The sequence below is a fragment of the Antechinus flavipes genome, chromosome 2, assembly GCF_016432865.1.
Source record: "Antechinus flavipes isolate AdamAnt ecotype Samford, QLD, Australia chromosome 2, AdamAnt_v2, whole genome shotgun sequence".
In the NCBI taxonomy this organism is placed as follows: Eukaryota; Metazoa; Chordata; class Mammalia; order Dasyuromorphia; family Dasyuridae; genus Antechinus; species Antechinus flavipes.
The window spans coordinates 438,527,664-438,547,365 of record NC_067399.1 but is presented as its reverse complement, the minus strand read 5'-3'; the positions used below and the strand labels follow the sequence as shown (position 1 = coordinate 438,547,365).

Below are 19,702 nucleotides of genomic sequence, written 5' to 3'. Positions count from 1 at the left end.
CATTCTCATCTTCTCCTCAACCAATTAAAGTGTTCAAAATTCAGACATAATAATCTTGCTCCTCACTAATTATTATTCTATGAATCCCTAAGATGGAGGGAATGTCCCCGACATCAGAAGGGACTTTCTTGGAAGCCATGATGGGAGATGTTATACCATCATTCAAGTTGTACACAGATTTGGAGAACTAGAGTACTCCATTCCTGAAGCTTCTGCTGTGCAGAATATACTTCTCATTTGAAAACAATTCCTTGTCATAAGGGGTGACTCTCCAGAAAGGAGAGAAAAAGGGATACAGGAAAAATTTGTGCAATGTAAAAAGAGACGGTATTAATAAAAAATTATTTTAAATATATTTGGATGTATAAATCTCATATGGGAATTTTCTCCTTTTCCCTTTCCTACCCTAGAAATTGAGTTGCCGCATAATTACTCATTTAGAGAGATCTTTGATATCAAACATAAGCACTAAAACAGGAAAACTGATAAGTCTCCTCATTTTAAAACACCTAAAACTCACACAGGAAGTTCAAATTGCTGCAAGGAGGGGCCCTAATTCAAGGACCTAGAGACTGCCTAAATTATAGAAGGAATTATTCACATGGGGAAAAAATCAGAACAAATCATTCTTTATTTTTCACCAAGATCTTTGAAAAACAGCAGACAGCTTCTAGGTTAGAAAGTGAATCATGACAAATACAAATTTGTCTATAAACAAATTTAATCTTCTGAAGAAACTGTACTCTATTATTCAAGGTGATACAACTTCTCCTTACCTGCACGGGAGGCTGCACAGGGGACTGTACAGGGGGCATTGGCTGATCCAGTGATGTGAAGGCTGACATGGCTGACATCAGCACTTCATCACTCACCAAAATGTTCCCTTGTACCAGAGTCTGGATCAGAGGAGATGGGGGCACTGTGATATATGTAGAGATCTGCTGCAAGGAACAGAGATGAGAACTGGATGTCACACAAGAAGAAATCTCTAATATTGGAAAACCCAAAATCCTCTCTTTGAACTGATCTGAATCTTTTACTTCTCCTGGCTCAGAATGATTACTTGGCAGAGAGGCAACACAGGTGAAGAACATATATTCCTTGGTTCAGAAGATGCTATCATCTAATACTAAAAATATCTGATTTTATGAAGTATTTTCAAATTTGCAAAATCTCTTTATATTGTTTCTTATGTAAACATACATGATAAGCTCTAGTTTGTTATAGTAAACAAAAAGGTTTACTGAAAGCTAAAGGAGATAAGGACCAAAAAAAAGATTGGAAACTCCTCTACCACCTCCATTTTACAGATCAGAAAATTAAGATCCAGGTAAGTTAAGTGGCTTAGAAAGGAATTTTGTTATTATTTTTTCTAGCTCTATAATAAGATAATTTCTTGGCAGTTTGATTGGTATGGCACTGAATAAGTAGATTAATCTAGGTAGAATTGTCATTTTTATATTAGCTTGCCCTACCCATGAGCACTTGATATTCTTCCAATTGTTTAGATCTAACTTTAAATTAAGTACCTTACAAAGGCACTTAAAATAGAAAGCAAGTGTGGGATTTGAACCTTACTCATCCTAACCCCAGGACCAACACTCTAACCACTATACCATGTCATCACTAATAGTATATGCTTTCCACAGACAAAATAAGAACAATACATGATAGCTAAAAGCCTGTAAGGGACAGAAGGTTACAAAGAACCAAATGACAAAACACAATTTAATCACTTTTCCTCTTCTATGTTTTGCTAAATTTCTGCAAAAAACAGAAAAGCTTCTTATCAACTCTATACTTGAGGGAGACATTTATTTATTTTAAAATGATACTTTATTTTTCCAAATTCATGCAAAAATAATTTTCAACATTCACCTTCCCAAAACCCTGTGCTCCAAATTTTTTTCCTGAGGGAGATATTTATATCCTTCAGAGATACTAATCTCGGTTTTCATTAAAACAAAACAAAACAATAAACTAAATTTAGGACTATACAACAGAGGACATTATTAATATATAATTTATGTAAATACTCCATCACATACAGATTCAATTATCCCTTCTTGCTGTCTGAGAAGTTCCATTCCCTCAAAGGGAAGTAAGACTATAATTAATAATGGAAATAATAATACTAGCTGGCACTTAATCAGCTCCTATCATGTGCCAGGCACTGTGCTAAACACTTTATAAATATTATCTCATTTGAACCTCACAACTCTAGGAGGTTCTGCTTTCATCCCTATTTTATAGTTGAGAAAACTGAAGTAAACTGAGGTTAAGTGACTTGACCAGGGTTACATAGCTACTAAATGTCTGAGGTGACATTTGAACTCAGATTCTGCCTCCAGCTTAGAATTTTACCCAAAAGACTACCTAACTTCTATATTTTTTCTATAGAGTTAAATATAAATCAGTTTACTTCCTCTACTGAAAAAAAGCAAGCACAAATACTTCTGCTTATAAAACTATTCTTTTCTGGGATCATAATCCACTCTCAGCTGAACTTAATGTCCAATCAAACAACTGAGGAATTTCTTTTCTTTGAACAAGGGAGAAAAAATTTAAAAGACACAATTGACTTTAATTGGGATCAAAATACAAACAAAGACATAGATTCTCTAAATTTTTCATGAAGCTGAAATCTTTCTTTGCAGCTTGCCAACCCAAATATAGTAATGCTAATATTGCAGTAAGAATCCAGAGAAGAAGCCAAGCTGAATGAAAAATAAAAGTGAAACTGATCTAGGGCACTGATCATACTAAAAAAAAATCTTCACTTCTTGGTGAATCTGAGAAGTCCTCTTAGGCAAAATTTTAAACTGTGGTCCAGCAGCAATATGAAGATATAGCTAGCCACTGTCAGGATTTCCACCTGAATGTTTAACCTGTATTTTTAACATATTAATCCAGAGAAATCAATTGCACACAATCTAGAAACTGTACTTGGAGAAAGAACACTGAAGTCAATCCAGGATTTTTGGGAATGAGGTTAAGTTACTGATAACTATCTTAATATTACAGTTGTTTCCTTAAACACTTTCCTGTATTCTTTTTTACTGGCATTCAGAAACTTTTTGCACACATACACACACACATAAAGCTTACTTTTCTTTGATTATGAAAGAAATAGGAAATAGAAGTAATATGCCCAAGAAATAACCTGGAGAAACCTTTCCTGAGATCTTTTTGTCCTATTTCACTCTAGTAAGCATATCTGGACTTCCCAACAGGATTGCCCAGAAATATGCCATTATATATATGTTTATACTTTTAGAATAGTGAACCGGAAAGGATTGCAGAGACTTAATCCCTTGAAAATGTTGCCATTTAGGCCTGCATTCTGAGAAGGAGCCCTCCTTCTCCTTTGTGGATCTCTTCCAACCCTTCCTAGTTATACTCAATCTTTCCACAGCTTCTTCCCTTTCATTCCCTCAATCCTGGTTCTAAAGAAACCCTACACGGCTCACAGTTACCTGGCGATTGGCTGGCGGAGCCTGTTGCACAGATGTGACGGAGGGCGCATAGATGCTATTGGTGGCCAGGGAGACAGCAGCCAGTGCAGGGGCGCTCCCCTGACACTGCTCCCGCTTGTGGGTCATGAATGCTGGTAATGAGTTGAATTGCTTTTTACACTTCCCACAGAGAAAGACATCTTCATCATCTATAAGTCAAACGGGAAGGGGACAGTAACAAAGAATAAAGGAAAGTGGGGAAAACCATATCAGAGAGAATGGCAGAAAAAAAGACCAGAGCTAATATCTGACTTCAGAAGAGCCTTTTTGCCTTTTTTCCATGTCTATAATCAAGAAGGTCAAATGAGCATCACCGGATCTAACAGTTATTTAGCACAACCAGTAAATGGAGTTATATGCTAGGTGCTAAGGAATAATATAAATATATGTGAATCACTTGAGTTTAATGTGTGTGTGTGTGTGTGTGTGTGTGTGTGTATACAAACACATACACATACACACACACACATATAAAATCATATAACATGATATAATAGATATAGGTACATATGTAATCAATTAAATACCTAAAATAAACAAGGAACTGAAAAAATATAATGCAATAAACACTTATTAAATGATTGCTGTATACAGAGTACCTATTCTGGGTACAAAGGTAAGAAACAAAAACTAGATAGGATATAATCTCCATTATTAAAGAACACACATAAAGTAATACATAATGTGAAATGATAAGTATATTAACGAGTTACAGAAAATAAAATGCCACGGGGAAGTTATTATATTCTAGGAGGCCCTTTCCTAGATTATATGGTGAGGGTTACAAAGTCTCAGGTAAAACATTTTGAAACTCATAATCTAGTTGGGTGTATAAGACACGTACACAGCTGACTATAATATAAAATAAAACATAGGTGCTATAAGAGGGTGATGAATAAAATGCTGAGAGTTCATAAGAGGTAAAACTCACCTCTTGCTGGAACAATAATAAAGCTAAATGTCAAAAGACCCAACATCTGCAAACAGTGTATTCAAGATCGCTGGTCTTGAAGTTCATTCAATCACAATGTTATGAGCTAGATGGAGGCCTCAGGGACACAATTCAGCTTCTTCAATTTATAATGAAGAAACCAAAGCAGGGATGTGCTTGGAGTATGACTTGTCCATATGGGTAGTTAAGTAGCAAAGTCAGAATTTAAAGCAGTGCTCACAGAGACGGATATTTTGGTCTCAGCTCTCCCAATGACTTTTTTTCTGATGTTTAGAAAGCCTTTTGTCCTTTCTGAATTTTGGATTCCCTATATGCAAGACGGAAAGAAATGTCTGGCCTATCCACATATCATAGGGGCCCTAAGAAGATAAGGGCTTTATGGGGTCTTTGGGTAGGACATTTTTAATATGTAATAGTAATACTTGTTCCATCATTTTATACAGATCCTATTTTTTCAGCATTAAGTGATCCTGAAAGCCAGTCTGGAATCTAAGTTAAAAAAAAAAAACAAAAACACCAAAGCCAACCTGTAGAATGGTGAAGAATTGAAGAAAAGGGAATTCCTGGGATGTGTGAAAGGGGGAAAGGATGAAAACCTGGCAGAAGGGGTGGGGTAGTGGGGTCTCTTCTAGATAATAGTGTGTAGATGGTGGAAGTTTGAAAAGCTTCACTAAGACATAACTTATCTCTTCTTTCTAGTCTCCACTCAGCTGCTAAAATAGCATTGCTAAAGCACAAATTTGATTATAGCATTTCCCTATTCAAGAATTGTCAGTGGTTTCCTCTTACTTTTATGAAGAAACACAAATTCTTCCTCTTGAAATTTAGACTGCTCCAGAGTGTGATTCTAGCCTACCTTTTGAGGCTTATTGGACATTGCTACCTTTCACACACTCTCCAGTAAAACTGGATTCATTTCTGTTTTCCATAATTGGTGCTCCATTTCCACCTCCATTCTTTTGCATATGTTGCCCTTCCCATATCTGCCCCTTACAATCCTTAGCTCCTTTCAAGGCTGAACTAAAATAAAATGCTCCCTTCTCCAGGAAGCCTTTCCTGGTCCCGCTGTGAGCGCTCAATCCCTCCTTCAGCTTCTTTCACTTAAGTGTGTGGATGTGCTGTTTTCCCCAAGTAATACATAAGCTACTTGAGGGCAGGAACTGTTTTTCACTTTATCTTTGTACCCCTAACAACCAGCATGATTCCTTGTATAAAAGGTACTTTAAAAACAGCTGAAATAAACCTCTTGTTGAACAGAATTGTTATGAATTTTTTTTTTTTTTTTTTTTTTGCCTGATGTTCCCCCATAAGAAGAGTAGTTGATGTTAGACTTAAGGACTTGATGGGATCCAGCTTCTAAGGGGAATAGCCCTGAGGCCTCAGGGTTTGACAATGCTATAGTGCCACAGATAACACTGGCTGCCAGATACCAATCTGCTGGTCTGTAATAAGTGTTTCTGAGACAAAATGTAAGGTGATTTTCTATTTCCAACTCTAAACCATAAAATTCAATATTGAGAGGCATAATAAGATAAGCATATCAGTGACATTGAAACATCAGATCCCTCTGTTCTTTTCTTATATATTTATCTTCTTGCTAATCCTTTTTGGAACTTAGCCCACAGTTGACAATGTTAACTTGGAGACAAACTGAGTGTGAATTCTTTCACCTTACCTGTGACACTGGCCTTGGGACCCTAACTTTGTTGGGCTGTCTTTCATCCTCAAAAAACTCACCTAAGGATTGGATGGTGGTAGGAGTGTTGACACTTTGAGTAGTTGGGTCAGGAACTGTCCCTTGTCCATCCCACAGTGACTGAACTGCCAGGACAGTCTGGTTATCTATTCCTAAAAGAGAAAAATACAGCTATTTAGAAAACCTACACAGTGCATATCCTTTGGCTCCCCTGCTAAGCATGTATTATTCTCCAAGGGGATCAAGGACATAAAGGTTTCACATATATCAAGAAATGTTTATTGTAGCACTTTATAACAGGAAAGCACTGTAAGCAAAGTAGACTAGGGACTAAACAAACTGAGTACATGAATATAGTGGAATATTATGCTACAAAAGATGATAAATATTAAGAATGTGTGGAAATACTAGTGCTTAATGGAATGAACAAAACCTGGAGAATAATTTACACAATAATTTATAAATAACTTCATAAAACATCTTTAAAAGACTTAGGAAACTCTGATCAGTACAATCATCAGCTATGATTCCAGAAAAATGATAATGAAGCATGCTGCCCACTTCTTGAAAGAGAAGTGATAGGCCCAATATACTTTTGACATACATTTATTAGAATTTGTTTCACTAGACTACAGGTAAACTATGTAAACTTTATTTTTTTTTCTTCTTTTTCTCCTTAGTGAAGGGAGTGGGATCAAGGGAGGTATACACATAGAGCAGCAAAAAAAAAAAAGAAAAGGTAGGGAAAAAATTGTCCTTGGAACATTTTTTTTTTTAAATGCTGAAAGAGCTGGGTGTGATTGTACAGGCCAGGAATCCCTGCAGCTGGGGAGGTTGAGGCTGGTGGTATTCTTGAACTTCAGAGATCTGTGCTACAATAGTATAAAAGCTCATCAGCCATCCTGCACTAAATTCAGCATTGGTGTGGTGAGCTCCTAGGAGCAGGTCACCACGCTGCCTAAATTGGACCACTAGCAGTCTGGGAAAGATAGGGTGATGCACTAGCCCATCTCCACTCCCATTCCCCAAAATGCAGAAAGAACAGAGGGAAAGCCAGAAAAAAAGCACAGATAAGCAGGACAACTCTGAAAGCTGTAGGGCTTTCAAAGGAAGTTATACAGAATGGAGCTTTGTGGTTCTATATATAATTTTTTCTATTCTACTGTATAGATAGCAATGCTTATTTTCTTTGCAATTTGTTAAATTCAGAATAATTTTTAAAAAGAATAGAGGGAAATATGAAGAAATCATGAATTTATGGAAAATAAAGTAAACAAAAAGGGAATAATAATATATGTACATATATGTGTGTGTGTATATATATACATATATATATATATATATATATAAATAAAATCATTACAATGTAAATAGAACGAACACTGTAATTATAATGACAAAACTTGATCCCAGGGAAGAAAGGAGAAACTTTTTCTTCTTTCTTTTCAAAAGTGAGGACCAATTGGTGTGGAACAGTAAATATATTGCTAGATTTGGTTAATATAATTAGTTTGACTGATATTCTTCTCCACCCCATATTTTTATTTTTTTATTCTTTGTTATAAGGGATGGCTCTTGGGAAAGGGGCTAGAGTAGGGGAGAATTTTTTGGGACTTTAAAATCATATAAAAAACAAAAGCTAGTAATAATTTTAAAAATATATGCATAGCCAAACCTTCTCCCCAGAAGGAACAACTATTCCCCCCCCCCCATATAAATCCTTCCCCAGTATTTAATCACACATGCCCTCAGGGCCTCTGTTGCCAGAGTTTTATTCTTGGACTCAGAAATAGCTCTCTTCATTATGGACTGAGAGGACACTATATACAAGTCTTTCCTTGTCTGCACACCTTTTTTTAAACTGTTAGGTATAATTTGAATTTATGGTTAAGCTTTCCTTCAAAAAGCAAGCTTTCTTCTTGCCCACAGCTTAGGGACTGTACAGATCTTATGTTTCATTCAGCACAATACCTCTACAAAGTTTCAAGAAGCTAAAGTCATCTCTAAGATGCCTGAAACTGGGCCAAAATAGCCCTGTAACCATAACTCATTCAAACTGACTTTCCCAGCTTTGTCTCATTGGTCTAGTTTTAAAAGCAAAAATCCTGATGTTTAAGGTTAGTCCAAAGACACTAAAACTGATAAGTGGACAGATGTAGTCCTAGATCTGAGAATCTACCTTCCATGGCTCTCAAGCACAGCACTGTCACATATAGCACAAAACATCAACCAGGGGTTGGTGCAATAGGTCCAGCTCTGGGCCTGGAATCAAGAAGACTTGAGGTTCAAATCTAGACCCAGACAATTCATCTCTGGTTGCCTGTTTCTTCAATCATAAAATGGAGATAATACTCCCAAGGTTGTTTTGAGGATCAAATGAGGTAATATTTGTAAAGTACTTAGCACATGGCCTGACACAGAGGATGTTATATAAATGTTTATTTCCTTCCCCTTCATGGTCCTATAGAAGTTAGGGCTACTTATCTTGATTATGACACAGGCTAAATAAAGAAGTAAGGAGAGTAAGTAGAGAATAACATCAAGCTTGTAGGCTTGGGTGAATAGAAGAGTGGTACCCTTAACAGTAACCGAAATGCTGGGGAGACAAGAGACATAATGAGTTCAGTTTTGGACATAATGAGTTTAAGAGGTCTGCAGGCTATCCAGTTCAAGATGTCCAAAAAGCAGTTAGTAATTCAAGACTGTAGCACAGGAAGAAAACCAAGGCTGGACATATAAATCTGAGAATCACTTTCAAAGAGATAAAAATTGAACCAATAGGAATGGATGTGATCACTAAGTTAAAGAATATAGAGGAAAAGAGAAGAGTGCTCAGATGTGAGGGTCATCCATAGTTTTTTTTTTCTTTTCGGTGAGACAATTGGGGTTTAGAGACTTGCCCAGGTCACTCAGCTAGGAAGTGTTAAGTATCTGGGGTCATATTTGAACTCAAGACCTCCTGACTAAAGGGCTGGTGCTCTATCCTAGGTGCCCCTGGGGTCATCCATATTTAGTGGACATCAATCACAAGGATAAAAAAGCAGCAGAGGGACTGAGAAGAAACAGTGAAATAAGTAAGATGAGAACCAGGTGAGAACAGTCATAAAAACCTAGAGAGAAGAAAAAATATAGGAGAAGAAGGTGATCTGTGGTGTTAAAGATTGTAGAGAAATGAAGAAACATAAGGACTGAGAGAAAAAAACACTAAATGTGGCAACAAAATGATGACTAGTAATGTTGGAGAGAGCAATTTTACCTGAATAATGAGACTGGAAATAAGACTATAAAGGGTTTGGAAGAAAGTGAAAGAAGTGGAGACAACTGGGGTAGATTTCCTTCTCAAGGAGTTTAGCTGAGGAGAAGTTATAGCTAGTGGGGATTGTAGGTTCAAGAGAGATTCCAGAAAAAGATAGGGGAGATGCAGGCATAATCATAGGCAGCAAGGAAAGAATCAGAAGACAGGACGAGATTGAAGAGAAAAGATTGTGAGCAAATTGTTGGAAAAGACAGGAGGGGGAGGGATCAAAGGGACATATAGAATGGTCCTGGTGAGGAAAGGAGTCATTTCTTTATATATGACTGTAGTAAATGGGAAGATAATGGGAGAAGATATCTGACTGATGGGATATGAGGGAAAGGGGAAGAAGAATATCTTATGTAGTGGCCTTTTGGGGGAATTGAGGCAATGGCTTCAGCAGAGGTGAGATTTTGGAAAGCTGCTGCAGAAAATGAACTAATGAATTGATTTGGTAAGAGTCCAGTGATTACCTTGCTACATGGAAGGTCTAATTGAGATTGGATAACAAATTTGAGGTGGCCCCAAACCCACTCATGACCTCTCACTTCTACAAAGAAAGTGAAGAAAAGTGTCTTCTCATATCTTTTTTTTTTTAATTGTTATAAAGGATAGCTGTCTGGGGAGAAAATGGGGAAATAGATATCTTTGGCAATCAAGGTGATTCAAAAGTAAAAATCAAAACAAAAACAAATACATTTTTTTAAAATATGGAAGATGGTCATGACCATGTCACCCCCATCCTATGAAATAAACTTTTCAATGGCTCCCTATTATCTCCAAGATCAAATACAAAATTCTGCTTGGCTTTTTTTTTTTTTTTTTTTGCTGCGGCAACTGGGGCTAAATGACTTGCCCAAGGTCACACAGGTAGGAGGTGTTAAGTGTCTGAGATGAGATTTGAAGTCAAGTCTTCCTGCGGTCAGGACTGGTACTCTATCCACTTGACTTTTAAAGACTCTCCTAACCTATCAACTTCCTACCTTCCTAGTCCTGTGTTCTAGTGCTTTCCACATATTCCATAATCTAGCTATACTAGCCCAATTACCATCCCTTACATGCAATATTTTATTTCTAGCCTCCATGCCTTTTCACCGGAAGTCCAATATACCTGTAAAGCTTTCCCTTACCTCTGCTCTTTTGGCTTTCCTAGTTCCTTTAATACTCAGCTTAGATTCTACTTCTACAGAAGGCTTTTCCTAGTCTCCTCCACTACTAGTGCCTTGAGATTACCTTCCATTTACTCTGTATATATCTTGTATATATAGTTGTTTGTGTGTGTCTCCACTACTAGAATGAGTCCTTTGAGAACAGGGTATCTTTTTTGGGGGGAAGGGAGGAAGGGGAAGGAGGACCCTTTCTTTGTAACCAAAGGAGTTAGGATACTATCTCAGTACATGCTTTCCAGATACCATACTTGCTCTAACTCATGCTTAAGATTCAGCTCTCTATAACTATTTAAGAGAGGTAAGGGTGACCTACATAGGTTCTTCTTCTGACATAGATTACAATCATTTCATGCCTTAGTAGGGGGCTTTCAAGAGCTACTAAGGCCAATAAAATTCATCACCTGGTAATCAACCTTCTGGTGATAAGCCTTCCAGAAAAGAACTAGAATGGTCATCAGAAAATAAAACTGGGCATACATTTGGAGTCTTTCTAGCTTTAATAGGCCTGCTTCAACTTGTGCTCCAACAGCATAGCTTTAGAAAACCTAGAGACAACTCCACATCACAGAGTGTGGAATTTAGTGGAAGTCTATAAACCAATAATAAAACATAAATATAAGTTTTCATTACTATCATTATTGCTACATACATTATGCTATACTAGGCACTGGATGAAAACAGGAGAAGGAAAAGGGCAACTAGGATAAATATTTCTAACTTTTACGTTTGACTTTGCCCCTGCCATCACTGGGTTCCTCTAAATCTATTGAGATCCCAATAGACTATGAATTCATGACAGCAAAGGCTATTTCATTTCTATCTCTATCAGATTTAGCAATACTTGGCACACAATGAGATGTTAATAATTCTTGTTGACCCGAAGTTCCTTCCTTTACTTCAATACCAATTAGTTATCTCCTAGTTCATAAATAATCCCTACCCAAGGAAAAATGATCTGTCTTGGATGACTTCAAAAAGACCTGGAGAGACTTGCATGAACTGATGCTAAGTAAAGTGAATAAAACCAAAAGAACATTGTACACAGCAACATGCTGTGTGATGATTAATTCTGATAGATGTGGCACTTTACAACAATGAGGTGATTCAGGACAATTCCAACAGACTTGTAATGAAGAAAGCTATCTACATCCAGAAAAAGGGCTATGAGAAGTGAATGTGGACCATAACATAGTATTTTCGCTATTTGTTGTTGTTTGCTTGCTTTTTGTTTTCTTTCTCATTTTTTCCTTTTTGATCTGATTTTTCTTGTGCAGTATGATTCTTGTGGAAATATATATAGAAGAATTGCACATGTTTAGCATATATTGGATTACTTGCCATCTAGGAGAAGGAATAGGGAGAAGGGAGAGAGAAAAAATTTGGAACACAAGGTAATTACAAGAGTGAATGTTGAAAACTATCTTTGCATATATTTTGAAAATAAAAAGCTATTAAGGAAAAAAAACTGATCTGCCTCTCCTAAAATGTATTTTAGCTTCCCAATAATTAAGTAGACAACATAAACAGGTCTTAAGAAAACAAGTGCAAGCTATAAATAAGCACATGAAAAACTGTTCCCATTCATTAAAATAAATGTAAATCAATACAACTTTGAGGTTTCACCTTAAACTCAATAAATTAGAAAAGTTGACCAAAATATAGAAATAGCCAGTGCTGGCACTATGGAAAGAAAGGGACATCAACAAATTGGTTTTGGACTAGTCAATTTGTTCAACCATTCCTAAGAGCAAAGATGAAAATGACCACAAGAAGATACATATACTAAAAAAAAAAGTCTAAGATAGAAATATCTCACAAATACCAAAATATTTCTTGCAGTATTTATTGGCACAGCAAGGAACTATCAACAATCAATTAAGAAATGGAAAGACAAATCATGGCACATAAATGTAATGGAATTTTATTGTGCCATAAGAAAAAATAAATTTGAATAAAGAGAAGTATGGGAACTCACATGAGCTCATATAAAGTTAAATAAGAATTTAAGTGGATGGAACATACAAACAAAAATTCCCAACATACAAACAAATATTCCCAAGAAGAGGGAAGAAAATTTCCTCCCTTGTCTTTAGTGGTAGGATTATAGATGACGGGAAGATTATATACTTCAAGACTTAATGTGTGTTAGTGTTGCTGAATTGCCTTTTTTTCTCTATTTTTTGTTATAAAAGATATCTCTCGGAGGATGGGAGGGAACAGTATACAAGAAAATGAAATAAAAAGAAAAGATAACAATTAAAAAATTTAATAAAGAAAATAAAGAAAATCTCCTAGCACTTGTATTCATTCAGCAAACATCTTGTCTAAGTACTTACTTATAGCTTAGAGCCTAAAATAGACTCCTACGGGAGACAAGGACAAAATTAAGCTTATTACATTAGAAAGGTATAAAACAAAGAATTGCAAGAGGGTCGGGAGTTAATTATTTATAAAGAGGGAAAGGAATCAAGGAAAGCTTCCTAATGGAATAGTTGGATTTTTAAAGAATGCATAATTGTTTAGGGGCAGCTAGATAGCTCAGTGGATGGAGCACTGGACCCCAGTTGGGAAGACCAAAACTTTAAATCTCTCTCAGGCACATCCTAGCTGTGTGAGCCTGGGCAGACAAAACTGCTCTCTCCATAGTCATCAATAATCTCTTATTTGTTGAGATTTTTTCAATCTCCATCCTTTGTGACCTTTCTTTAGTCTTTGACATATCCATCACCATTTTCACCTTGATGCTCTCTTGTCTCTAGGTGATTATGATAATGGTTCAGTTTCCTTTGTTGGCTCTTCATCCAGATCTCATCATTTAACAGTGAAGGTCCCTCAAGGCTCTGTTCTGGGCTCTCTTTCTTTATACTATTTCATTTAATGAACTCACCAGCTCTCAAAAATTCAATCATCTCTAAGCAGATGATCCTCAGATCTATTTGGCTAGCCTTAACTTCTTTCCTGACCTCTTCTGTTGTATCTCCAACTACCAATTAGGTATCTCAAAATGGATACAGAGTAGATAGCTTAAACTCAACATGTCCAAAACAGGACTCGCTCCTTTTCTACATCAAATACTCTTCTGTTGCTAACTTCATTACTATTATGCAGAGTACCATCATCCAATCACTCCTGTTAAAAATTAGGTGTCATCCTTGACTCCCCATTCTCTCTCACTCCCCTCATCCAATCAGTTGTCAAGTCTTGTCATATCTATCTTCAAAACATCTCTCATTCATGTCTTCTCTTCTCTGACACTTCACACACCACAGTGAATGCCTTTATTACTTCAAGATTGGACTACTGCAATAGCTTCCTGGTTGGCCCTTCTGCCAAGTCTCTTCCAAATGCAGTCCACTTTCTACTCAGTAATCAAACTGAAATTCCTTAAGGATAGGTATGACCATGTCACCTACCTCTATTCAGTTAAACTCTTGTGGCTCCCTATCACTCCTGGGATCCAATATAAAATTGTTCCATTTGATCTTTAAAGCCTTTTTATAACATGACCCCTTCCTACCTTTCCAGTCACCTAATCTCTTATTCCCCTCCAAGTATTCTATGATCCAGTGACACAGGCCTCCTGGCTATTCCTCACACACAACATTCTATCTCCAGACTGAGCATGGCTATCTCCCAGGTCTAGAATTCTTTTCATTTCTTCCTCCTAATTTCAAATTTCAGCTGAAGTTCCGCCTTCTGCAAGAAAGCTTTTCTAGTCCTCTTTAATCTTTTACCTTTGAGATTATCTCTAATTTATCCTGTATATATTTTATTTGTATAAAGTTGTTGCAATGTTGCCTTTTCTATTAGACCATGAGTGCCTTAAGAGCAAGGGGGCTGTCTTTTGTCTTTCTTTGTATCCCTATCACTTATAGCAGGCAATGAAATAATTGATTGTCTTTTTTATTGATCCTATTTACAGTTGATTAAGTTGTCCTGTAACTGTCTTGAGTCATATTTGTCTCTGAAATTAGTTCAGAAATTCAGCTGTCCTCTAAGTAGTTAAATTTAGAAATCCAATTCTCTTGCTAATCACCATTCTATTCTTGTGTCAAGAAACTGTTACCCTTGAAAGAGTCAGGTAGACACCAGTGAGTCTGATCTAGCATCTTTTCACTACCAAACTAGCCTTCAAGTCTGGCTGGTTTGTTATTCCTTAAAGAAGTCTGGTTTTGCTATCTGTCATTGTAGATACAGCTGGACTCATTTCTTACTCCCAGGAGAGAAAGAGGGGGTGGTTGTTCATTTCCAATTTCCATTCAATCCTATTTTCTTCCATTTTTGATGTGAACCTTCCTATTTTCTGTGCTCCCCCAAACCATAAAAGAGAATTGCCCCTCTCATTTGAGATGTTAGCTTTGCTTGAGAAGCTAAGGTCCTATTTATTGGCAAACTTGTGCTTTACTAATAAGTTGAATATAATCAAACTTTTTGTCTAACTTTATTTACTTATTAAATCCTCCCAAAACAGCACTTAATGTTTATTAGCTTTTCCCCTGTTTTTCTTACTATTCTTTTCTTATACTTGTGTATACAATCATAGATTTTTAGGACTGGAAAAGCCCTGAGACATTATCTAATCTAATCAATTCATTTTACAGATGAGGAAACTGAAGTCAATAAAAAGAGTTCAGGGTACAAGGTAGGAATAAAATGTAGGAGCTAGAATCAGAGATAATAGATTTAGAACTGGAAGAGACCTCGGGGTCCATCTAATTCAAGCCCCTCATTTTAAAGATGAAGATACTAAGGCCTAAAAAGATTTAAGTAACTTTCCCAATACAAGACAAATAGTAAATTTTCAGATATGGGTTTTGAAACCAAGGCCTCAGAGTCTAAGCTTCTATGCTGCAACCAAGGAGCACTAAGCTCAATTGTACTTAAGACTTATGATTTATATGAACTTGAACAAGTCACTTCCCATGTCTAGACTTCAGCTTCCTCATTTGAAAAGTAAAGGAGTTGGCATATTAAAGACTGCTTCAAGCCTCAATAAAAAGAAAAACAATGTTGAGGCTGGCAAACTGTCAAAGATAAGAAAAGGTGTAAATACTGCTTGATCTAACTAATCTGGAAAACAATTTGGAATTTTAAGAAAAACTTGAACAAAATGTCCATAACCTTTGACCCTAAAAATCCCACAACAAAACAAGGAACCAAACAAGAGAAAAGTCTTTCTGTGATGTGACTGTGGGGGTCACGAAGAAAAACACAATTGTTCATCAACTAATCAAACAAATTAAAGAGCAGAAATGGAAGGGAATATTACTAACTGCAAAATAGAAAGAATATGACTAATTTCGGAGCTATCTAGAGAGATTCCTCTGAACTGATGTAGGCTCAAATCGACAGGGTAACAATAATGTAACAGGATAGAATAAAAAAGACACAGTTACATGTAAAGGCCAGCTCTAGTCCTGGAAAAGAATTAAGAAAAAGCACTTCTCGGCTCTCAGAAACGTTAGGGAGACGAGGGTGCTGACTTTGTTATGCATTCTCGGGCAGTAAGTGCTGCTCAGCCTTTTGAGGAGTTTAGTTTTTTTTTTCGATCTTTGTAAAGAAGGCTAAGTAGAAGAGTTGTTGGTCTATTCAGAAATGAAATAACAAAAGGCATCAATACAAATCAATTCCTTCAATTCCTTTGATACAAGGGTATGGGGTTGTGTGTGTGAATTATCTTGGAACGCCTTTCCAGGTCCTTCTTAGGGCCCTGCCCACGTTCAGCCTGACAGCTGGAGGAAGGGATCGGATCCGGTGGGCGCCTGCACTCACATTCTCTCCCCGGTCAGTTGAGACCTCCCCAAGTGCAGGGCCTGCGCCCATCAGTGCATACTAAGGCCGGTATCCACGCTGACAAGATAGGAAAGGCCCTGAGGCCTGGCCCAGCCCCGCGGCTCGGATGCAGGGAGGGGCCGCCGGAGTCCGAACAAGGCCGGCTTTTCTCGGTCGCTCAGTGCGCTCTGTGTAGGTCCGGTTGGGCATGGCGACCGAGGCTTCTCGGCCCGCCCCTCCCAGGCCAGGGCCTACGGGCCGGCTCTTCCAGGTCTCGGACCTCCTCCCGCCCTCCCCGCGCGCAAGGCCCCTCGTTATGGCTGTTCCAGGTACCCGGCTCCGCCGCCCCCGTTCCTGGGGCGCCCTGGCCCCAGCTCCCGCCGGCGGTGGCAACGAGGTTCCTGGGGCTGGTAGCAGCAGCGGCGCGGAGGGAGGGGCGGCGCGCGGCGCGGAACAGCCACCCCCGCCCGCCGCTCCCCGGGGCCGCGCGCCGCCCCTCCGCGCCCTGAAGCCACCGCCGCAGCCCGCGCGCCCGCCCGCCCGCCGGCCGCCGCAGCCTGGCCCGCGCCGCGCCGCTCACCTTCTAGCGCCTCGAAGATTGTCTGCGCCATCTTGGAGCCGCCGCCGCCGTCGCCGCCGAGGGCTCGGGGCTAAACTAGCATTGTGGGGGGGCGGCGGCGGCGGCGGCAGCCGGGAGGACAAAGACGGTAGCTGCGGCAGCAGAAGGCAGACCGGCGGCGGACAGTAGGCTCCGGGGCGCGAAGGCAGGGCCCGCGGGCGACAGGGGGCGCCCCCGAGGCGCTGCTGCCACGGACCTGAACACCCCCCCCCCCAGTTCCCCCTCACACTAGCACCCCATCCAGTTCAGTGCACGCACCCTCTGCCCCGGAGTCTATCCCCTCCCCCCTTACCCACCCCTCCACACCCTCTTCCCCTTATAATTCCCTCTCTAATGTCCCCCAACACACTCTCCTACGGGGCTTCCCTTCTCCATTCACCTTATCCCCACCTGATCAAACTCATACTTTCCCACGGGGAATCCGCCCCTCCCCATGTTCAAACTCTTCAGTCCGACACCCCCACCCTCTGCTCTAGTGGAGTCCACACACACCCACACCCACACCCACACACACACACACCCCTTTGGCAGATAGCCCTATATCCAAATAAACTCATAGATATATGCACACACCCTTACCTAGAGTACATTTCCACAACCCATCTTTGAAACACCTATGTCCAGATAAACTACTTTTCCCCCTAACAAACCCCCTACCTTACCTAAGTTCCATCTACACATATCATCCTAGGGACTCCCAAGGACACACTCCATATTCATTTGCAGTCCCATCCCTAATAGATCCATATTCAAATACATACTCCCCCCACAAGTCCTTTCATCTGGGGTCCACCTCCCACATGCATCCTATCTTTATACAAACATACCACTTGCCTGACAAACACCTGGCTCTAACATACCCTATCTGACCTTCCCCAATACATACTATCTCTGTTACACAAATTTCTTTATATTCCTGTGTTATGAGTCTACTACATATACTCCCCTTTTACATTTTTCCTATTCCCTCTTCTTGCACCCCTTCCTCGATACACATTCATCTCATCGCTGACACTTTCTACTCTCTGCTTTGTGATCAAGACCTGTTCTACATATCCCCTGAATTAAAACCCAATCTAAACCCAAACTAAAGCCAATCCCTTTCCTTGTTGACTCTTAAGACAATATTAAAATCCTCCACACACATTACAAACTTTAACCCCTCCCCATCATATCATCCCACTGATTTCAGAAATACATATACATATATGTAAATGCTTGTATTTTGTGTGTATATATATATACAGAGATGTACTCTTCCACCTTTCCCCTTTACACACACCTGCCTTGATATTTTGCCCACCACTTCTGGTGTCACCAAAAATTCCTGTTCCCTCAGATCTCCTTTGCTTTCCTGGAGCCATCTGCTGGCCCTTGAGAGAAGGAATTGTAGGATGATTGTGCTGACAGACAAAAAAGAGATGCCCAGAGAATTGAAGCCCTGGCGCTAATGATACTCTTGTTTTGATTCAGAACTATCATTTAACCTAAACTGTTCCAGGTCAAAGTTCTATGGTCTTCAGCCAATTTAAGAGTCCAGTTTCCCTAGGCCAAATCTTCCTTTCTACCCTAGACCTCAGAATTAAGAGTTCCAGGTGTTTTAAGATGCTGAAGTCAAGGATCTAGCTGCAACCACTAGGTCTTTCTGAGAAGGAACCTATGCCCACCCCAAGATTTCTCTGCCTGCTCTTTCAGCTGTCAACATATTTTCCCTCCTTTCCCCTCCCCTGCCCCCTCTCTTTAATTCCAAGTTCCCTGATTTTATGTGATCAATTCCTTTACAGATGGAGGTCATAACTCCTCTATGATTACATACTCAATAATATTCCAGAGTTGCTATGCCCAAAATGCTAATCACTCTGTAGTCAAACTGATGAGCTTTCCAGAATTAGCTACTCCCATAATATCAGGGTTGGGGATCTCCTGGAAGCCATTACCCCATCCTGGCCTTGTTGGGATTCCAGAATTTCCCCCAAGCTTTTAGATCAGTCTAAGAATCTCCTTTACCCACCAAGTCTAATTACTGAAAAAATAGGTTAGCACTTAATAGAGCTTTCTACTAATAAAACTTTTACTAGGGAAGGAGTAAAAGAAAACAAGGCCACAAAGTTACAACCTCATGCTATTGTCTCATTTTGTTCCCTTCATTTAATTTCTTAAACCTGTCTTTTTGACTCCTCTTCCTCTCCTACCTCTCTTACTCCTTAACAAGCTATTTCCTCACACTCCTAGGACATTCAGAATTGTGTTCATTGACCCAATTAGTAGCTGTCTTATGTTTGAATTAAAGTTATTTCCTCAGAAGGACAGATTGGTAGGCCCTCAGAGTACTAGAAAATTGCACAGACTATTGTTTGAACCACCCACACAAGTTCTGAGTTTGGGGTGTGGATATGGAATTTCCCCAGTTCTTCAACATTCCCTTTCTTTCCATGTTTCCTTTCTCCTATCTCTTCATGGCTTTTAAATATCACACTCCCTTTATTCTTTCCCTTATACATCTTTGTTCTAGAGGTGGTAAACTAGGCTAATCAAGAAAAGCAGAAAAAAAACCAAACTATCAAAGGTATATTTTATGAAGCTAAAAAATATGGAGTATTGAAAGATCAAGAATCTTAAGGAAAAAAGGAGGGGATCTAGAAATATTAGATCTCAAACTATAAAGCAGTAATCACAACTTAGCA

The 19,702-nt window shown here is 38.9% G+C and overlaps 1 protein-coding gene across 1 annotated transcript in view; it reads right to left on the bottom strand.

Moving 5' to 3' along the window:
- ZNF341 (zinc finger protein 341) overlaps positions 1-18,156 on the bottom strand; it is a 42,166-nt gene extending 24,010 nt beyond the window's left edge. Inside the window, 4 exon segments of the mRNA XM_051979139.1 lie at positions 777-941; positions 3,477-3,664; positions 6,205-6,315; positions 16,980-18,156. Coding sequence (XP_051835099.1) covers positions 777-941; positions 3,477-3,664; positions 6,205-6,315; positions 16,980-17,010 — 495 coding nt within the window. The 5' untranslated portion in view covers positions 17,011-18,156.
- Between the last annotated feature and the right edge of the window lie 1,546 nt (positions 18,157-19,702).